The sequence below is a fragment of the Ylistrum balloti genome, unplaced genomic scaffold (genome assembly GCF_031769215.1).
Source record: "Ylistrum balloti isolate Yb309-2 unplaced genomic scaffold, AGI_CSIRO_Ybal_v1 Utg369882, whole genome shotgun sequence".
Lineage (NCBI taxonomy): Eukaryota > Metazoa > Mollusca > Bivalvia > Pectinida > Pectinidae > Ylistrum > Ylistrum balloti.
Window position 1 is genome coordinate 1,381,746 of NW_026782019.1, and position 17,240 is coordinate 1,398,985.

Sequence of the window (17,240 nt, forward strand, 5' to 3'; positions counted from 1 at the left end):
TTTTGGCAAAGATAATACATTTTGATAAACGGAAAACATCTTGGCAAAGAGAATTCACTTTGGCAAACAGAATGCATTTTGGCAAAGAGAATTCATTTTGGCAAACAGAACACATCTTGACAAAGAGAATTCACTTTGGTAAACAGAACACATCTTGGCAAAGAGAATTCACTTTGGTAAACAGAACACATCTTGGCAAAGAGAATTCACTTTGGCAAACAGAACACATCTTGACAAAGAGAATTCACTTTGGCAAACAGAACACATCTTGACAAAGAGAATTCACTTTGGTTTGTGTTTTAAACAGAACACATCTTGGCAAAGAGAATTCACTTTGGTAAACAGAACACATCTTGACAAAGAGAATTCACTTTGGCAAACAGAATGCATCTTGGCAAAGAGAATTCACTTTGGTTTGTGTTTTAAACAGAACACATCTTGGCAAAGAGAATTCACTTTGGTAAACAGAACACATCTTGGCAAAGAGAATTCACTTTGGTAAACAGAACACATCTTGGCAAAGAGAATTCACTTTGGTAAACAGAACACATCTTGGCAAAGAGAATTCACTTTGGCAAACAGAACACATCTTGACAAAGAGAATTCACTTTGGCAAACAGAACACATCTTGACAAAGAGAATTCACTTTGGTAAACAGAACACATCTTGACAAAGAGAATTCACTTTGGCAAACAGAATGCATCTTGGCAAAGAGAATTCACTTTGGTTTGTGTTTTAAACAGAACACATCTTGGCAAAGAGAATTCACTTTGGTAAACAGAAACACATCTTGGCAAAGAGAATTCACTTTGGTAAACAGAACACATCTTGGCAAAGAGAATTCACTTTGGCAAACAGAACACATCTTGACAAAGAGAATTCACTTTGGCAAACAGAACACATCTTGACAAAGAGAATTCACTTTGGTAAACAGAACACATCTTGGCAAAGAGAATTCACTTTGGCAAACAGAACACATCTTGACAAAGAGAATTCACTTTGGCAAAGAGAACACATCTTGACAAAGAGAATTCACTTTGGTTTGTGTTTTAAACAGAACACATCTTGGCAAAGAGAATTCACTTTGGTAAACAGAACACATCTTGACAAAGAGAATTCACTTTGGCAAACAGAATGCATCTTGGCAAAGAGAATTCACATTGGTTTGTGTTTTAAACAGAACACATCTTGGCAAAGAGAATTCACTTTGGTAAACAGAACACATCTTGACAAAGAGAATTCACTTTGGCAAACAGAATGCATCTTGGCAAAGAGAATTCACTTTGGCAAACAGAATGCAATTTGGCAAAGATAATTCACTTTGGCAAACAGAATGCATTTTGGCAAAGAGAATTCACTTTGGCAAACAGAACACATCTTGACAAAGAGAATTCACTTTGGCAAACAGAATGCATCTTGGCAAAGAGAATTCACTTTGGCAAACAGAATGCATTTTGGCAAAGAGATTTCACTTTGGCAAACAGAACACATCTTGGCAAAGAGAATTCACTTTGGCAAACAGAACATATTTTGGCAAACAGAACACATCTTGACAAAGAGAATTCACTTTGGAATACAGAACACATCTTGGCAAAGATAATTCACTTTGGCAAACAGAATGCATCTTGGCAAAGAGAATTCACTTTGGCAAACAGACGTTCAGTACAAGGCACAAAACAAATATACATTTTTATAAATTTACAAGATATATTCCGTAGCTCGAACATACGGAGAAATCGAGCCAAAATACAAAATAAACGTGATATCAAATAAAGTTTTAAAGGTAATCATATAAACAAAGTGCAGAAATTTTACATGCTAGAAATATCTTATAACTAATCTATATCGTTTAAAATAATGCTGTTTACAAATCATCGGCTTCTGTACAGGCGCGAAGTACTTCCTCTACACTAATCCCATCTGCTTCAAAACGGGATTGTGTCTGAGGGTCGTTTAGAACTTGAAATGCAAACGCCCTCCGCGCCTGCCGATTCGCCATGGGATCATTAGGATTCTGCGTAGAATTTATTTCTATGCCATTTCTCCCGTGTACCACAGAGACTGAAGGCATGCCATTTAAACGGTATTCAGAAAGCAAATCTAATATGTCACCACCCTGTTCATGGTCCGAAAACATCTGGTTTAAATCATCCAGAGAGAGTTCCTCGGATCCGCAAAGTGCTGCGTTGCCTAGCACCCTTCCAAGTACCCCATGCAGCCCTTCACCACTTTCCAGAGTTCTGTGTCTCTGCATACGTACTGATCGCTGTCTGAGACCGTTGAATACTTGATCAACAGTGTATATTCTTATTTGTCCCGAAAACATATCACCGATCCATAATTTCCCATCAGGGCCGAAAGTGATGCATGCCGGATCACCCGTGTGATCCTCATCACTGCCAAGCAGCATACCCAACAGTTTGCCATTTGCATTGAGCACGTGAATAGACGATGTGGAATAGTCGTAAACGAATATTGTTCCATCCTGGTCACAGCAAATGGACGTTGGAGTGAATCGGTCAGGTCTCTCTATCTCCATAGGTCGGCTTCGCGTCGGAAAAGCCAATTTTTTTTTGTAGGTTTCGCACGCCATTCCGTTTCCTAACAAGTACACCATGCTCCGCTCCTCATCAGCAACACACACCTGTCGGGTAAAATCATTGTATGAAACGGAGTTAATTCGTTTAAACGTCAGGCGCTCATTAATCCCCCGGATATAGACAAGATTCTTGTCCGAGTCATATACCATAATGTAGCTTGCAGTGACCTCTGAATCCACATCTAAAGCGCCAATAACAAAGCCATCATTTCTATAGTTGCATAGTGAGGTTGGCTGGTAAGTTCCTGTATCAATAAACACATCTGATCCGGATGAACTAACCTTTAATACGGAGGCGACTCCTTTGCAAACAGCAAGCAAGTCAGTTTTCTCGTTCCAACATATATCTAGTGTTTCACCAAAATCGACAGTACGCCTGTCCTCTAATTGTCCAGATAAGTTAAATCTAAACACAACAGGTCCATTGTCCAACAATACCCAGGCACTATATGCAGAAATGGGTACAACTTTAGTAACACGCCCAGCTCCTGGAACACTGAAGTCACCATACAAATTGCCGCAATAACAAGAGCGAATGATGCCATTTAACAGGTGGCGTATAGTGAATCTCATGGAAGGGTCATCCGGATATAGAGTAGGCTCGGCCATATCATCAGAATCACGACGCTTGTTGTTGCAGCCATCGTCACCCATTTCATGATTTTCAAAACATGGCTTACACAAAGAAAAGGAACAAGATGAACACTCCATCAGACCTACTTTGCTCATTGCATCACATGAGTCGCAAACATACATATCACAAGCTTGCACAAAGAAGTTTGACAGTAATGAATCCACATCGCTTTCCACTGGCAATTCTGTCACCTGACGACATACTGGACAAGGGATTTTGCGTGGGTTTTTTGACGACGAATGGATTTTTTTAATACATATACTACAGAACGTGTGCCTGCACGATAGCAGTTTTGGCCTTCTGTATACGTTCATACATATTGCGCACTCCTCCGTCACCGCACTCGCGTCGCCTTCAGCGTCCGCCATCCTTCAGTCTCTTGTATCACCCTGAAAAAACAATAACATCTCATGTGTTGGCAAAGTTACGTGTAACCCAATCACACTCTATCACCTTAACATATTTCTGATCGGTTCTTTAAGTGACAACTCGTTCTTTCAGAGTTGTAGAATAAAGCGTGTGCAATTAAAACGAAATGAAACGCGCCTTTAAATCCTTTAGATATCCATACCCTCAGGGCCTTATTTTAGTCTCCACTTAGAAATATTCCAACATTATAGAAAAGTCAGTTGAGAAGATTTCATCCATTCGGTATGAACCAGCATAACCCGCTACTTTTCGTAACGTCAGTTACAGAAAAAAAGGAGTTTCACAAATTCGTATTTTTGGAGCTAATAATAATAAAAATGGAAACAAAATTTCATTTAACTGTAAAGTATATACAAATAAGGTTAATATATATAAAGCATTGCATTGCTACAAGGGGAATGAATGAAATTGAGCGCATGTTGTGATATATGTCATGAAGGCGAAAATACCGACATGACACGCAGATTCTTATTAACTGAAGTCAGTGATATCGACTCCTAATTTACCTCCTGGTTTCGGTTTATGTATATTGTCCAATAACCGGTAAATATCTCATTGATGTTAAAACAGCTTTTTATGCAGAACACAAGGGATTTTACTATGAAGTTAAAATACCAGCCAATACCTGGGTGGTAACAAATCACACAGAACGGTAACGATGTCGGATGGTAACAAATCACACAGAACGGTAACGATGTCGGATGGCAACAAATCACACAGAACGGTAACGACGTCGGATGGTAACAAATCACACAGAACGGTAACAATCTTAGATGGTAACAAATCACACAGAACGGTAACAATGTCGGATGGTAACAAATCACACAGAACGGTAACGATGTCGGATGGTAACAAATCACACAGAACGGTAACAATCTTAGATGGTAACAAATCACACAGAACGGTAACGATGTCGGATGGTAACAAATCACACAGAACGGTAACAATCTTAGATGGTAACAAATCACACAGAACGGTAACGATGTCGGATGGTAACAAATCACACAGAACGGAAACGATGTCGGATGGTAACAAATCACACAGAACGGTAACGATGCCAGATGGTAACAAATCACACAGAACGGTAACAATCTTAGATGGTAACAAATCACACAGAACGGTCACGATGTCGGATGGTAACAAATCACACAGAACGGTAACGATGTAAGATGGTAACAAATCACACAGAACGGTAACAATCTTAGATGGTAACAAATCACACAGAACGGTCACGATGTCGGATGGTAACAAATCACACAGAACGGTAACGATGTCGGATAGTAACAAATCACACAGAACGGTAACGATGTCAGATGGTAACAAATCACACAGAACGGTAACGATGTCGGATGGTAACAAATCACACAGAACGGAAACGATGTCGGATGGTAACAAATCACACAGAACGGTAACGATGCCAGATGGTAACAAATCACACAGAACGGTAACAATCTTAGATGGTAACAAATCACACAGAACGGTCACGATGTCGGATGGTAACAAATCACACAGAACGGTAACGATGTAAGATGGTAACAAATCACACAGAATGGTAACAATCTTAGATGGTAACAAATCACACAGAACGGTAACGATGTCGGATGGTAACAAATCACAAAGAACGGTAACGATGTCGGATGGTAACAAATCACACAGAACGGTAACGATGTCAGATGGTAACAAATCACACAGAACGGTAACAATCTTAGATGGTAACAAATCACACAGAACGGTCACGATGTCGGATGGTAACAAATCACACAGAACGGTAACGATGTCGGATAGTAACAAATCACACAGAACGGTAACGATGTCAGATGGTAACAAATCACACAGAACGGTAACGATGTCGGATGGTAACAAATCACACAGAACGGTAACGATGTCGGATAGTAACAAATCACACAGAACGGTAACGATGTCGGATGGTAACAAATCACACAGATTCGTAACAATCACACAAGTCGGACAGTCACTTCAACGGTGCCGCCGCTACCATAAAGACTTAAAATTGCCACATACTGATGGAGTAACATCAACTTACAAAAGGTCCTCTATGTAGTCTCTACGAATTTATGTTTGTTTTAAAACCAATTAATTATATGTTGTTCAAGTCAAGAGAAATAAACCGCTTTAAATTTAGTTTACTTTGCTACATAGATAACAAGGAGTGGAAAAAAGAACTTTGTGACCATTGTGAGTCAATGGACATTGTATACACTGTGAGTCAATGGACATGGTACATAGTGTGAGTCAATGGACATGGTATATACTGTGAGTTAATGGACATAATATATATTGTGAATTAATGGACATAATATATACTGTGAGTCAATGGAAATAATATATACTGTGAGTCAATGGACATGGTATATACTGTGCGTCAATGGACATTGTATATATTGCGAGTTAATGGACATTGTATATACTGTGAGTCAATGGGCATGGTATACACTGTGAGTCAATGGACATGGTATACACTGTGAGTCAATGGACATGGTATATACTGTGCGTCAATGGACATTGTATACATGGTGAAACAATGGACATGGTATACACTGTGAGTCAATGGACATTGTATACATTGTGAAACAATGGACATGGTATACACTGTGAGTCAATGGACATGGTATACACTGTGAGTCAATGGACATGGTATACACTGTGAGTCAATGGACATGGTATATACTGTGCGTCAATGGACATGGTATACACTGTGAAACAATGGACATGGTACAACACAAAGTTAATATCCGTTGATAACTTTGTTATACAAAGTTACTATCAGGAGGTTTGGAAGCGTTCCATTTACTGATAAACAAAGATCATGCAAATCAGGTAAGGAAATACACGAACGAAAAGTTTATAAACGCATAGAGTAGATACAATTGTAGTTATACGTAAACTAAATTTCTATTGAATATTTTCTTCCTGTGTGATTCATTCTGTAGGGAACAGGAAGATATGAGGCAAGTGTACGTGTGCAAGTGATAAACACAAGTACTGTTACAACAGCTAAACACATTTAGTCTGTACGGAGAGTGTCAGTATATCTGCCTGTAGGCCTGACCCAGATTTTACCACAGACTTAACCTGTGATAAATTTCTATGAAATTTGATGTGACTCGTAGAATTCCTGGAAATATCTTTTAAAAATGTACATCGAGGGACCCATTATGTTTAGCTGTAGAGTTGAAAGAAAAGTCTCATGAAAATACATTATTTATTGTTCACAGTTTAATACATATGTATAAAGTAAGATTGAGAGTATATACAAGAACAGGGAAGAATTAAATATATCGACAATTTATCCTATTTGTTCTGGGTGGCATGCAAAGGACATCCTGCAGTTTGTTCAGCGCAGTAGCCACAAGCAACAACAACATGATCTCGTCTCAACTTTAACTGAATGTCACGAGCAAGCAGTACTGACCTACAGTATACGTACTTATAATTGTGTGTCACATAATACCTGGACAATTCATACTTAACACTGGTATTCACGGCGTACCTTCTTACACACAACTTCTAGTCATTCAAAACAGAAACTTCTATTCCACGAATTGTGACTGTGCAATGATAAATCAGCGATTGCGCATACTATATTTTGCATTCAAAACACACAGAATTGGACCAATTGGCAAACATTTTAGACTGACATAGCCGTACCCTGTTGTCGCAAATTAGTCTACGTGCCTGCATGCCATAAGTGTTGAATGTATGCACAAACGTGTACAGAAAATTCTAGTAATAGCTAATTAATGCAATAACAAATAGTTTTGTTCGAATATTACAACACCTAGCAACTTTGTTAATAAAGCATAACACATCAATCAACCAGCCTATTACATTAATAGATATACTTACGTGATCCATGATATGAGCACTAGGCCTAGATTATAAGAAACAATGGCCGCTCAGGCGTTCAGTTCTTAAAATAGATAACGGGAAATCCCACAAATCTTTGAACGGAGAACGGAACGGAATAAAACGGACTTTATTTAATTACTAAGTATCGCATGCTAAGATAGAAATTGTAACATAAGTTTAGATTTAATGTTACCCCACCTATAGTATTAGCCATGGCTGTCAGTGTGAACTATGCATGTAACAGACATTTGATTGGCGATAGAATTTGACTGAATGTAAAGTAATATAAGTGTGCATTAAAAAGAGTGTAACCAAGAACATAACAGAAATATATCTAATTCCGGGTAAGATACAAAGTTGTCGAGTCAAAACCAGTGACAAAATACTGGTACATAAAACACATTCAAGGCACGCGCAAGACATTACAAAGTTAATACAATAATTTATGTTACGCATTAAAATGTTGCGGACAGACAAATTGCACAAATACAAATGGCTCTCTCCCTGAATTTCTATAAATTTCCCATTCTCCTGTATTCATGTGGAACAATTGAAAAAGATTTCTGTCCATAACTGTGTTTGTCCTCTTAACCTGTGCATTCCCTTCTTGTCTGAAATCATAATATGATTTGATAAAGATCAGAACCCATATATACAGGAGAATTTTTGTTGCAAAATTAAAAAAATTAAGAAAATAATTGTTGTTGGCAATCCCTAGCAGTACTAGTAACTCGAGGCAAATTACTTTAGACACTTTCCTTACATTTATACAGATCACAGTAAAACATTCTTCCGACTCCTATCTATGAAGGTAGTGGTCGCCATGACATCATCGGTTTTGGCGATTGAATTTGTAAAAGACAGACGTGCCCGAAAACATTGTCCAATTAGACTTGGTAATACAGGAAAGACCATCTTTTTCAGAAATCAAATAGCATTACAGATTTAGATACTCTACATGATAAATATTTCATAATATATGTACAATACTTACACACTTACACATATGTTTACACCATCCACTCATCAATTCCGGTATGGTACCTCATAAGTCAATGTCAAAAGCAAGCAAACAGTATTTACAAAATACGAATAAATTATTTTAAAAATCTCTACCTATCGAACCTGTCTTTCAGACAGAAACAGGAATATATATTTTGTCCAAGGAAGTTAAGATACTGACTAATCAGAAATCTCCCCATTTTATTTTACCGGATCCGCTCAGTTCCGTATATCATATAATGCCGTCTCCGTTCCCGACTTTAGTCAACATTATTTCCGCAAAGACAGAAAAGACATAAAGGCCTTGGGATGGTTGTCTGGTAAGTAGAGTCTAATGCCTCTCGGTGATCACCTTTTATAATTCACAGATATGGTATGGATAACAAACACTTCGGTGTTTATCGCTTACCAGAAATTAATACAGGTCGACATTGATCAACGTCACCACTTGTTAGTCACTCTTTTTACTGTGTTCCTCTTTATTGTGTGTATTCGCTCGCGTGCACGACTTAAAATATATATGTCTGTGTCTAAGCATACGGATTTATCCTCGGTAAACTGTTATTAAGGGCAAGTATACACGTATATAATGTATCGGATGGCTTGGTTCACAATCGTAAGACATAATGATGGCGATCTGTCATGTACATTCGCTGTCCATTCCGGAATTTGTATCGTCATACACTGCTTTACACACGGAAAACGAAACTGTGACGAAACCCCTTCGTTAAAGCTTCAATGTACGCAAATTTACGACATTCAGAAAAATTCCGAGAGTAAAGGTTAGATTAAACATATTTTTGTATAATGTGTAGTATAGGTATCAATTAAGAAATACCTTGAGGTGATATCAAAATAAATGAAAATAATTGTACTGGGTCCCACTTACAGTTCACACCGATGCTGTCTGAAATTCAGATGGCCGTAAAAAAAACGTGACCAATCTGCATACGGAAGAGATTTGGCATGTGGCCGACAATGAAATTGGAAAAACTGTTTTTTTTATTTCGATGAATTCAAAGAGGTAATCTCAGTGAGATGTATCCAAATACCAAAATCAAGGGCCTTGTGTTCGATCTCAGCTATTGGAATTATGATATTATTTTTTTTTCCAATACACATTTTCAATAACCAATTCCAGTGGCGAGTGCCCTATAATTTAATCATCCACATTCACATGCATTGAGGCAATTACTGCCCAAAATAATCTGTCTCGGTTTGAGATTTAGGAAATGTGTATTTTCCCTGTTCTGTTACACATCTTTAGTACGTGGTAGAATGTCATCTCAATGTGCAATGTATCTTCGGAATTATAGAAAAGGTAACATTGTTGGGGATGAAAGAATATAGCTATCCAGAAATGGAAAATTCACAATAAGGAAAATCATCACAGTTTCAATGTATAATAGTCATTCGAGGGCTCGCTTTGAAGTCTAAATAAATAGGATTTGTAAATGTTTAAGTAAATTCCGACCTCCCATAATAAATACATATCTTGATATGGTACTTCGTGCGTTTATTTTCTTTACTATAGGAGTTGGTGTATGTAAACAATATACGCACGTAAACTCTGTGTCTATTGTTTACTTTATATGTAATTGAAATGATTCTTGTATGTATATGTGTTTACTATATAATTTTTCTTTATATTATATCGTTCCATATGGAAAACGCTTACTTCGCGCGTTTATATTCTTAACTATAGGAATTGTTGTATGTATACAATATACACACGTAAACTCTGTGTCTATTGTTTACTTTGTATGTAATTGAAATGATTCTTGTATGTATATGTGTTTACTATATAACTTTTCTTTATATTATATCGTTCCATATGGAAAACGCTTACTTCGCGCGTTTATATTCTTAACTATAGGAGTTGTTGTATGTATACAATATACACACGTAAACTCTGTGTCTATTGTTTACTTTGTATGTAATTGAAATGATTCTTGTATGTATATGTGTTTACTATATAACTTTTCTTTATATTATATCGTTCCATATGGAAAACGCTTACTTCACGCGTTTGTATTCTTAACTATAGGAGTTGTTGTATGTATACAATATACGTACGTAAACTCTGTGTATACTGTTTACTTTATACTAATTTAAATGCTTCTTATGTGTATATTTGTGTACAAACGCACTATTACTTTCAGTAATGTCAATGTATGTTCTTTTTGTACAACTCTTCACACTTGGGGGGAAATAAAAGAAATAATTATTTCTTTTCCAATGCACATTTTCAATAACTAATTCCAGTGGCGAGTGCCCTATAATTTAATCATCCACATTCACATGCATTGCGGCAATTACTGCCCAAAATAATCTGTCTCGGTTTGAGATTTAGGAAATGTGTATTTTCCCTGTTCTGTTACACATCTTTAGTACGTGGTAGAATGTCATCTCAATGTGCAATGTATCTTCGGAATTATAGAAAAGGTAACATTGTTGGGGATGTAAAAATATAGCTATCCAGAAATGGAAAATTCACAATAAGGAAAATCATCACAGTTTCAATGTATAATAGTCATTCGAGGGTTCGCTTTGAAGTCTAAATAAAAAGGATGTGTAAATGTTTAAGTAAATTCCGAAAAGATATTTTCCAGCTTCGGTTAGGCAAAGACCGTAAATCGGGCATGTGGCTATCGAGAGCTTTTATACAGATACCAACGCACGATATCGTCTTGGATAGATTGTAGATCAGTTAATTTCATTTCATAATTAAACATATTGGGACTTCACCAACTCAATCTAGACTTAACACAAAGCTAAATGTAATAGAACAGACGTTCGTATAGTATGGCTAAATGCGAACAATAGAATAAAATTAGACACAATACATGTATTATACTTGATTAAGTATAGATGATTAACCAGCGAACTGGGTCGACAGTAATTACTTGGAAAATGATTTGCATATGTTGATAATTACTGTGATTCACAGAAAGCTGATAGAGACAATAAGTATTTGAAAGAGGCGTCATTCTTGTGTCAATTACATACATCATTACATAAAAATGTGTCTAACATTATTTAATATGTAGTTATAGTTACCAAGTGCATGATTACACTATCTGGGACTATTTATAGAAATTCGATCAGAGGATGTAGACCGTTCATTAGATTTACAACTCTCTCATAAGTGGAAAAAAAACAATCAGTTACTGACGTAGATATACATAAAAAAAAGTATTAAAAAAATATATAATGGAAAACTGCACTATTAATTATAAAGATGAAAATTGAAATACAAAGATAAACTATTTTTGCTTAAGGAATATTTATATAAGTATGTACGACTGAAAACTAAAGGCCCTTTCACACATTCACGGCTCATCACGGATTAAAATTTTTTATCATCCGGGACCAATTTTAGTCATCATGTAGACTCTGTGTATATCCGTGTTGCAACCGGGTGATCCGTGTTGGCACCGAAGTATCCTTGTAACGTCCGGGGCCATCCGTGTACGTTTATGTTCTACGGAAGACCACGGATGTCTACGGATTATACACGGTTTGAACCCGGACGCTACACGTTCAGTCACGGTGTGAGCACGGAGTAAGTACGGACACCACCGGTATCAATACGGTGTGTTTCCGTAGATGCCGGAAAGACTGTGGTTTTTATACGAATGTACACGGTTTACCTACAGTTATTATGAGCAGGGGAGCAATGCACGTATTTGAAGACCGTCTTTCTCTCTTCACTCTCGAAACAGATAATAGCTTCCAACCACAAAGCCGCCTAAAAACGAAATGTCAGAAGAGACAATTTGTCCACAAAAACTGCAAGTGATGTATCAACAGTTTCGTCATCGCCGACTGCTTCAGATGCACGCAGAGATGATTCATCTGAACTGGATGATTCAAATCAAAATATCCACACAGAAACACCAAATATCATTGAACAAACACCACAACAAGATGTCGTGAACGAGGAAGTCCAAAAGAGTGTTAATGGGGCAGCACCAGTACACGATGATGTGACCGAGGCAAGCGGTGGTGTAAAAGTAATGGACTGCGAAAACGAAGTAAATATGAATAATACTAGGCAAGTAAAGAGAAAGAAACGAGAGCCTTTGGTTCTGACAGAAGAACAGGAGCATGATCTTGCAGATTGGTACTGGGGCCTTGAAATATTAAACAACAAGTGCCTGAAAGATTACAAAGTTACAAAGTAGAAGATGTGGCTGTTTGAGAAGAAGGCAGCCAGCGGTATCCGGCAAATTTGCATTTTCTCTCCATACTCCTGGAATTGTTTCATGGGTTTCAAGGTTTTCATGGTCAACATTATTTACATCCAAAGTAGGGTTTCTATCCTCAGGATATTATGCAGCACGCAACAAGTTAGTGTTATGGTGCTGACTCTGCCGGACTTTGAGTCATTGTTGTAAGAAGACACCTGAATTTAAATGCTAGAAGTCCAAATGTGTTTTCGACTACCCATCGAGCTCTTGATAGTCGGTAATTAAAAATCCTTTCTTCCAATGACATGTTTCTGTGAGGCACGGGCTTCATCATCCAGGTTTTAAGCGCGAATGCATCATCTCCAACAACGAAAAAAGGCATGAGTCGGTCATCGTTTGGTAGGGGTTCTGGTTCGACTAATGCTATGAGGACAATGGAGTGAAACTCTTTATAGTTATAAAAGAGTGAGTCAGCATTTTGTGGGCATTTAAGTGCAATATGCTTGCCATCAATGGCCCCTACACAATGGGAGAAGTTTCATTTTGTTTGTGAAATCCTTCTGCCACTTCCCGCCAACCTTCCGCCGATGTTTGACAAACCGTAACTTCAGCCGAATATTCCTCTATTATTACTTCACGAACCTCAATGATGAGAATGGAATTATGGGCAACCCTAAAACCATATTTCAGAAACATGTAACTGTTACCTGTAGCTAAATAACGCAGGGTTATAGCAAGCTTTAACCAAGGTTCTAGTGCCTTCTTCCAAAATGTATCTTGCTTTTGAATTCTGGGCTCAACTCTAGCAAGCATTTATTGAAATCTGTCCGGGTCAATCCTCAGGAAATTCCAGTACCCACTGACATCTTCCAAGGTCAATTCAGCCATTCATTTTTCATATTGGCCGTAGACTGGCCGTCTGAGAAGCCAGGGCTTGATCCACATACGCCGGGTAGCTACCGTGATTATCCGTAGAGTGATCGGCGTTATTCTTGTTAGCGTCGTGTTCAAACCATGTTGACACCGGCATCAATATGTGACAGGACATTAAAACGCCAGATCGTACTGGATGATATTTTTTTCAATCCTTGATGATCCGGCGTCTAATTCGTGAATGTGTGAAAGGGGCTTTAAGCCTGTTTTTTTTTTGTTTTTTTTCGTCGGATCAGATTGACGTACCCGGATATCGCCGGATGCATTCACGGTCCATACACGGTAATGACGGATTGCCACGGACTTCCACGGATTGACGGTCCATGGTGATCCGACGTCTCATCCGTGAATTTGTGAAAGGGGTTAAGATTACAAATAATATCTAATTGTATTTCTTTCATTTGGTGGATTGGTGAAAGATGGGAGAGGTCAGAGTTTACACTTTCAGTAACGCGCGTGTCCGACATTGCCGTCAGCGCATTCTTGTCATCATAGCTATATTAATCTTTCTAGATCCTCATCGTCTCTTATCCCAGTTAGTGTAGCTTCAGTGGCGGATAAGGAACATGACCCAGAAGTTGCATCTCGTCCCAAAAAGACACAAGTGACGTGTGGCCAAGCACTTTCCTTTCTAAACTTTCTAAGCTTTGCTGTGTGAAACGATAAACTCATTAAAAGATCCTAAGCTCGAGACACATTATACTTGTCTTAAAACTGCCCTGCGTGGCAAACTTGGGCTCCGACTCTTTTTGATTCTTTTGAATAATTTAATCACCTAATACGTCCAGGTGTTAGCATCGGCTGAAGAGGGAGTCAGTAAAAAGACAAGGACGTGGGCAATATCAGGTTGCTTCGGTGTCTATGAAATGATTGAAGATTTGCACAGGAAGGATACAACAACATACCATGTATCATACCAGAAAGTATAAATACACAGTATTTCTACCAGCATTGGATACTTAATTATTGGAAGTGAATACACGTACCAACACCTATCACAGGAATAAACATAAGGACACGTGATTGCCACAGAAACCAATAGCGTGGGTGTTGGTGTCATTATACAACCGACTCCCATTTCCATAACTAATATTACTTCGATTGAACTATGTTAAACATGACTGGATCGTCGATGAAGCAGATGACGCTTATCCTTCCGCAACATTAAACCAATTTTCCTTGTACTTTTTTCAAGGATTACCTCGTAATCGTCCAGATTTTGTAATGATTTCATCAATTTACAGTTGAATTAAGAATTAGTCAATTTATTGGTTTTTACATATTGTTTCGTGTTGGTGCTTATAAAGTTGTTTTCGATTTGTTATTTCCAGATCACTCCATGATGGAAAATGATGTCAGACGGGTTATCCAAAAGAAAAGATGAGAATGACGGAACCTGTACGATTTGCACGGAAGTTTATCGGGACCCTCGACTCTTGCCATGTCGACATACCTTCTGTTCCGGCTGTTTGGAGAGATGGCATATCTCTAGCTGTCAAAGACATTATTTTTCATGCCCGATTTGCCGGGAAAAAGTGTGGCTTCCCCACGTAGGGGTGCAGGGATTTAGATCAAACTATTTCGTACCTTGTCAGTTGGACAAAAAAAACTGCAGTGTTTGTAAAACATCGAAATTTGATGTCCGTAGGTGCAACTTTTGTGATCAATTGTTTTGTCGGACATGTAGAACGGAACATGAATCCAAACAAGTCGGTCAGGACGACCAGTGTTGCTGTAGTCAGGAGGATGAACTCGTCCAAGAGGAAGATACGGCAGTACGCACAGCAATCAGCGCACTACGAGCAGTCACAAGGTCTTGCTGCTACGCGGAGATTATTGGTGGGTTCCAATGTTCGGCGGGAGGTAGTAGCACGCAAGTCACCAAGATCGTACCGGTATCAGCGAGCGAGGCATGGGTTCTGTTTGATAACGGTCCCGTCATCTACAGATACAGTATGACTGGGACAGTGACTGAGATGCGATACGCTGTCGGCAAGGTTATCGACATGTGTATTCACCCGGATGGGCCGCTACTTGTCATCGAAGAATTTTCCAGTTCAGTGTTAGTTTGTGGGGACGAACATACCGATCCAATTGAATATGTAATTGTGAACAATTATATCCTAACTTCTCTTCTAGTCCGAGATGAAGGGTCTATGATTGTTGCAGCTAGATCCGTGGACGAATCATTGTTTCGTAGGTGTTATTTGATTGATTTTGACCGAGAGCGGAAACGATTGAGTACAAGAATCGTTCAAGGTGAGTTCATACAGATAAGCGGTTTAGCGTTTGATGTGTTCAGTAATCGGATGTGCACTGCCGACATGGAGTGTAGAGTGGTTCACGTGCTGCCGGATGACGACAGGGTTTTAACCTACCGGCGCTCACCAGCTTTTCCTAACAGAAACGGATCGGGTGGACTGTCGAAAACACAGTTCGCTCCGAGAGCTGTCTGTTCTGGACTGCACAATGCTTTTCTAGTATTGGATTGCGGGTCAGGATACATTCATGTACTGAGTACGTCAGCTCGTCTTACAAACGTTGTTGTGATGGACGACCAGGAAAATATAGGATCACCAAGCACCATCGCGGTCGGGAGGGACGACCAACTTTGGGTCGGGGATGGTAGTAATGGCATGGTGAAAGTGTATAGCTTAAAGACATTTATCAACCATCTTGAACCTGTTACCTTTGAACATGGAATGCCTATCAACAACAGAGATTTTTTTGATACCGCTGAATTATTTAGTGCTACCAGTAGTGTGCCAGAAAATATTCCGTCACGTAATACCACTCTTTCAGATGATATTTTAGCACTCTGTATGGATGGAAACGTTTCCGCGATACGTACCATTGTCGCTAACGGTGATATTTGTATCATTCTTGAGGACACTGGAAATCCTGAGAGTAATGCCAAAATGCGAGATCGTGTACAACGCATGATTCATTGGAACGAGGTCCTCAGGAGTCACCTTATAAAAGCTGGTTGCAATCCAGATGATTTAGGAACAATTAATATCAAATTTGATAGTGCCCCTTCCGTCCGGACACGACATATTCCTTCAAATCATAACCCATCGGGAAACTTTCCAAGAACAAGTGGAAACCGTACCTCGCAACCTCACCCAGTTCCTTTCCTAACCGGGAATAGGGATGTAGACATGAAATTTCTTGATAATTTTTTGAGGATAAATCCATCAATACGCGAAGATATGGAGAAGAAGGGCATCACACCAGGAATGATTGTAGACTTCCCAAGCTTCCTAAATGGACGACTTGTATAGTAGAATCATGTCAGATTTTACTTTTTTACTTGACACCTAAAACATTCGGATTCTGTAAATATGGACTGTTATCAGATCAGGATATTGTGCTAGGTACTTGAATGTTAAAGAAATATCAAAAGTGTAACACAAAAATAATACCGGTTCTTACTTAACTGATAGAATGATGGACTTAATGCTTCTCTCCTGTATTTACTGACCACCCCCACCCCCGCCCACTCCCAAATAAAAAAAAAATTGTGATACGTTTTCATCGGTCATCTGATGTAGGTTACATAACGCATGTATTTTGAAAT

General features: G+C 38.5%; 2 protein-coding genes across 2 annotated transcripts; one reads left to right on the forward strand and one right to left on the reverse strand.

The window, feature by feature from the left end:
- Nucleotides 1–1,018: 1,018 nt before the first annotated feature.
- On the reverse strand, nt 1,019–7,604 carry LOC132546290 (uncharacterized). Its single transcript, XM_060210004.1, has 2 exons — nt 7,530–7,604; nt 1,019–3,622 (listed from the first exon to the last, which is right to left on the reverse strand). The coding sequence occupies exon 2, from the start codon at nt 3,599–3,601 to the stop codon at nt 1,865–1,867; it is 1,737 nt and encodes a 578-aa protein (XP_060065987.1). The 5' UTR covers nt 3,602–3,622; nt 7,530–7,604; the 3' UTR covers nt 1,019–1,864.
- A 1,216-nt stretch (nt 7,605–8,820) lies between these two features.
- LOC132546303 (uncharacterized) lies at nt 8,821–17,240 on the forward strand. The gene is made up of 2 exons (XM_060210028.1): nt 8,821–8,854; nt 14,992–17,240. Exon 2 carries the CDS (start codon nt 15,010–15,012, stop codon nt 16,942–16,944), a length of 1,935 nt encoding a protein of 644 aa, XP_060066011.1. The 5' UTR covers nt 8,821–8,854; nt 14,992–15,009; the 3' UTR covers nt 16,945–17,240.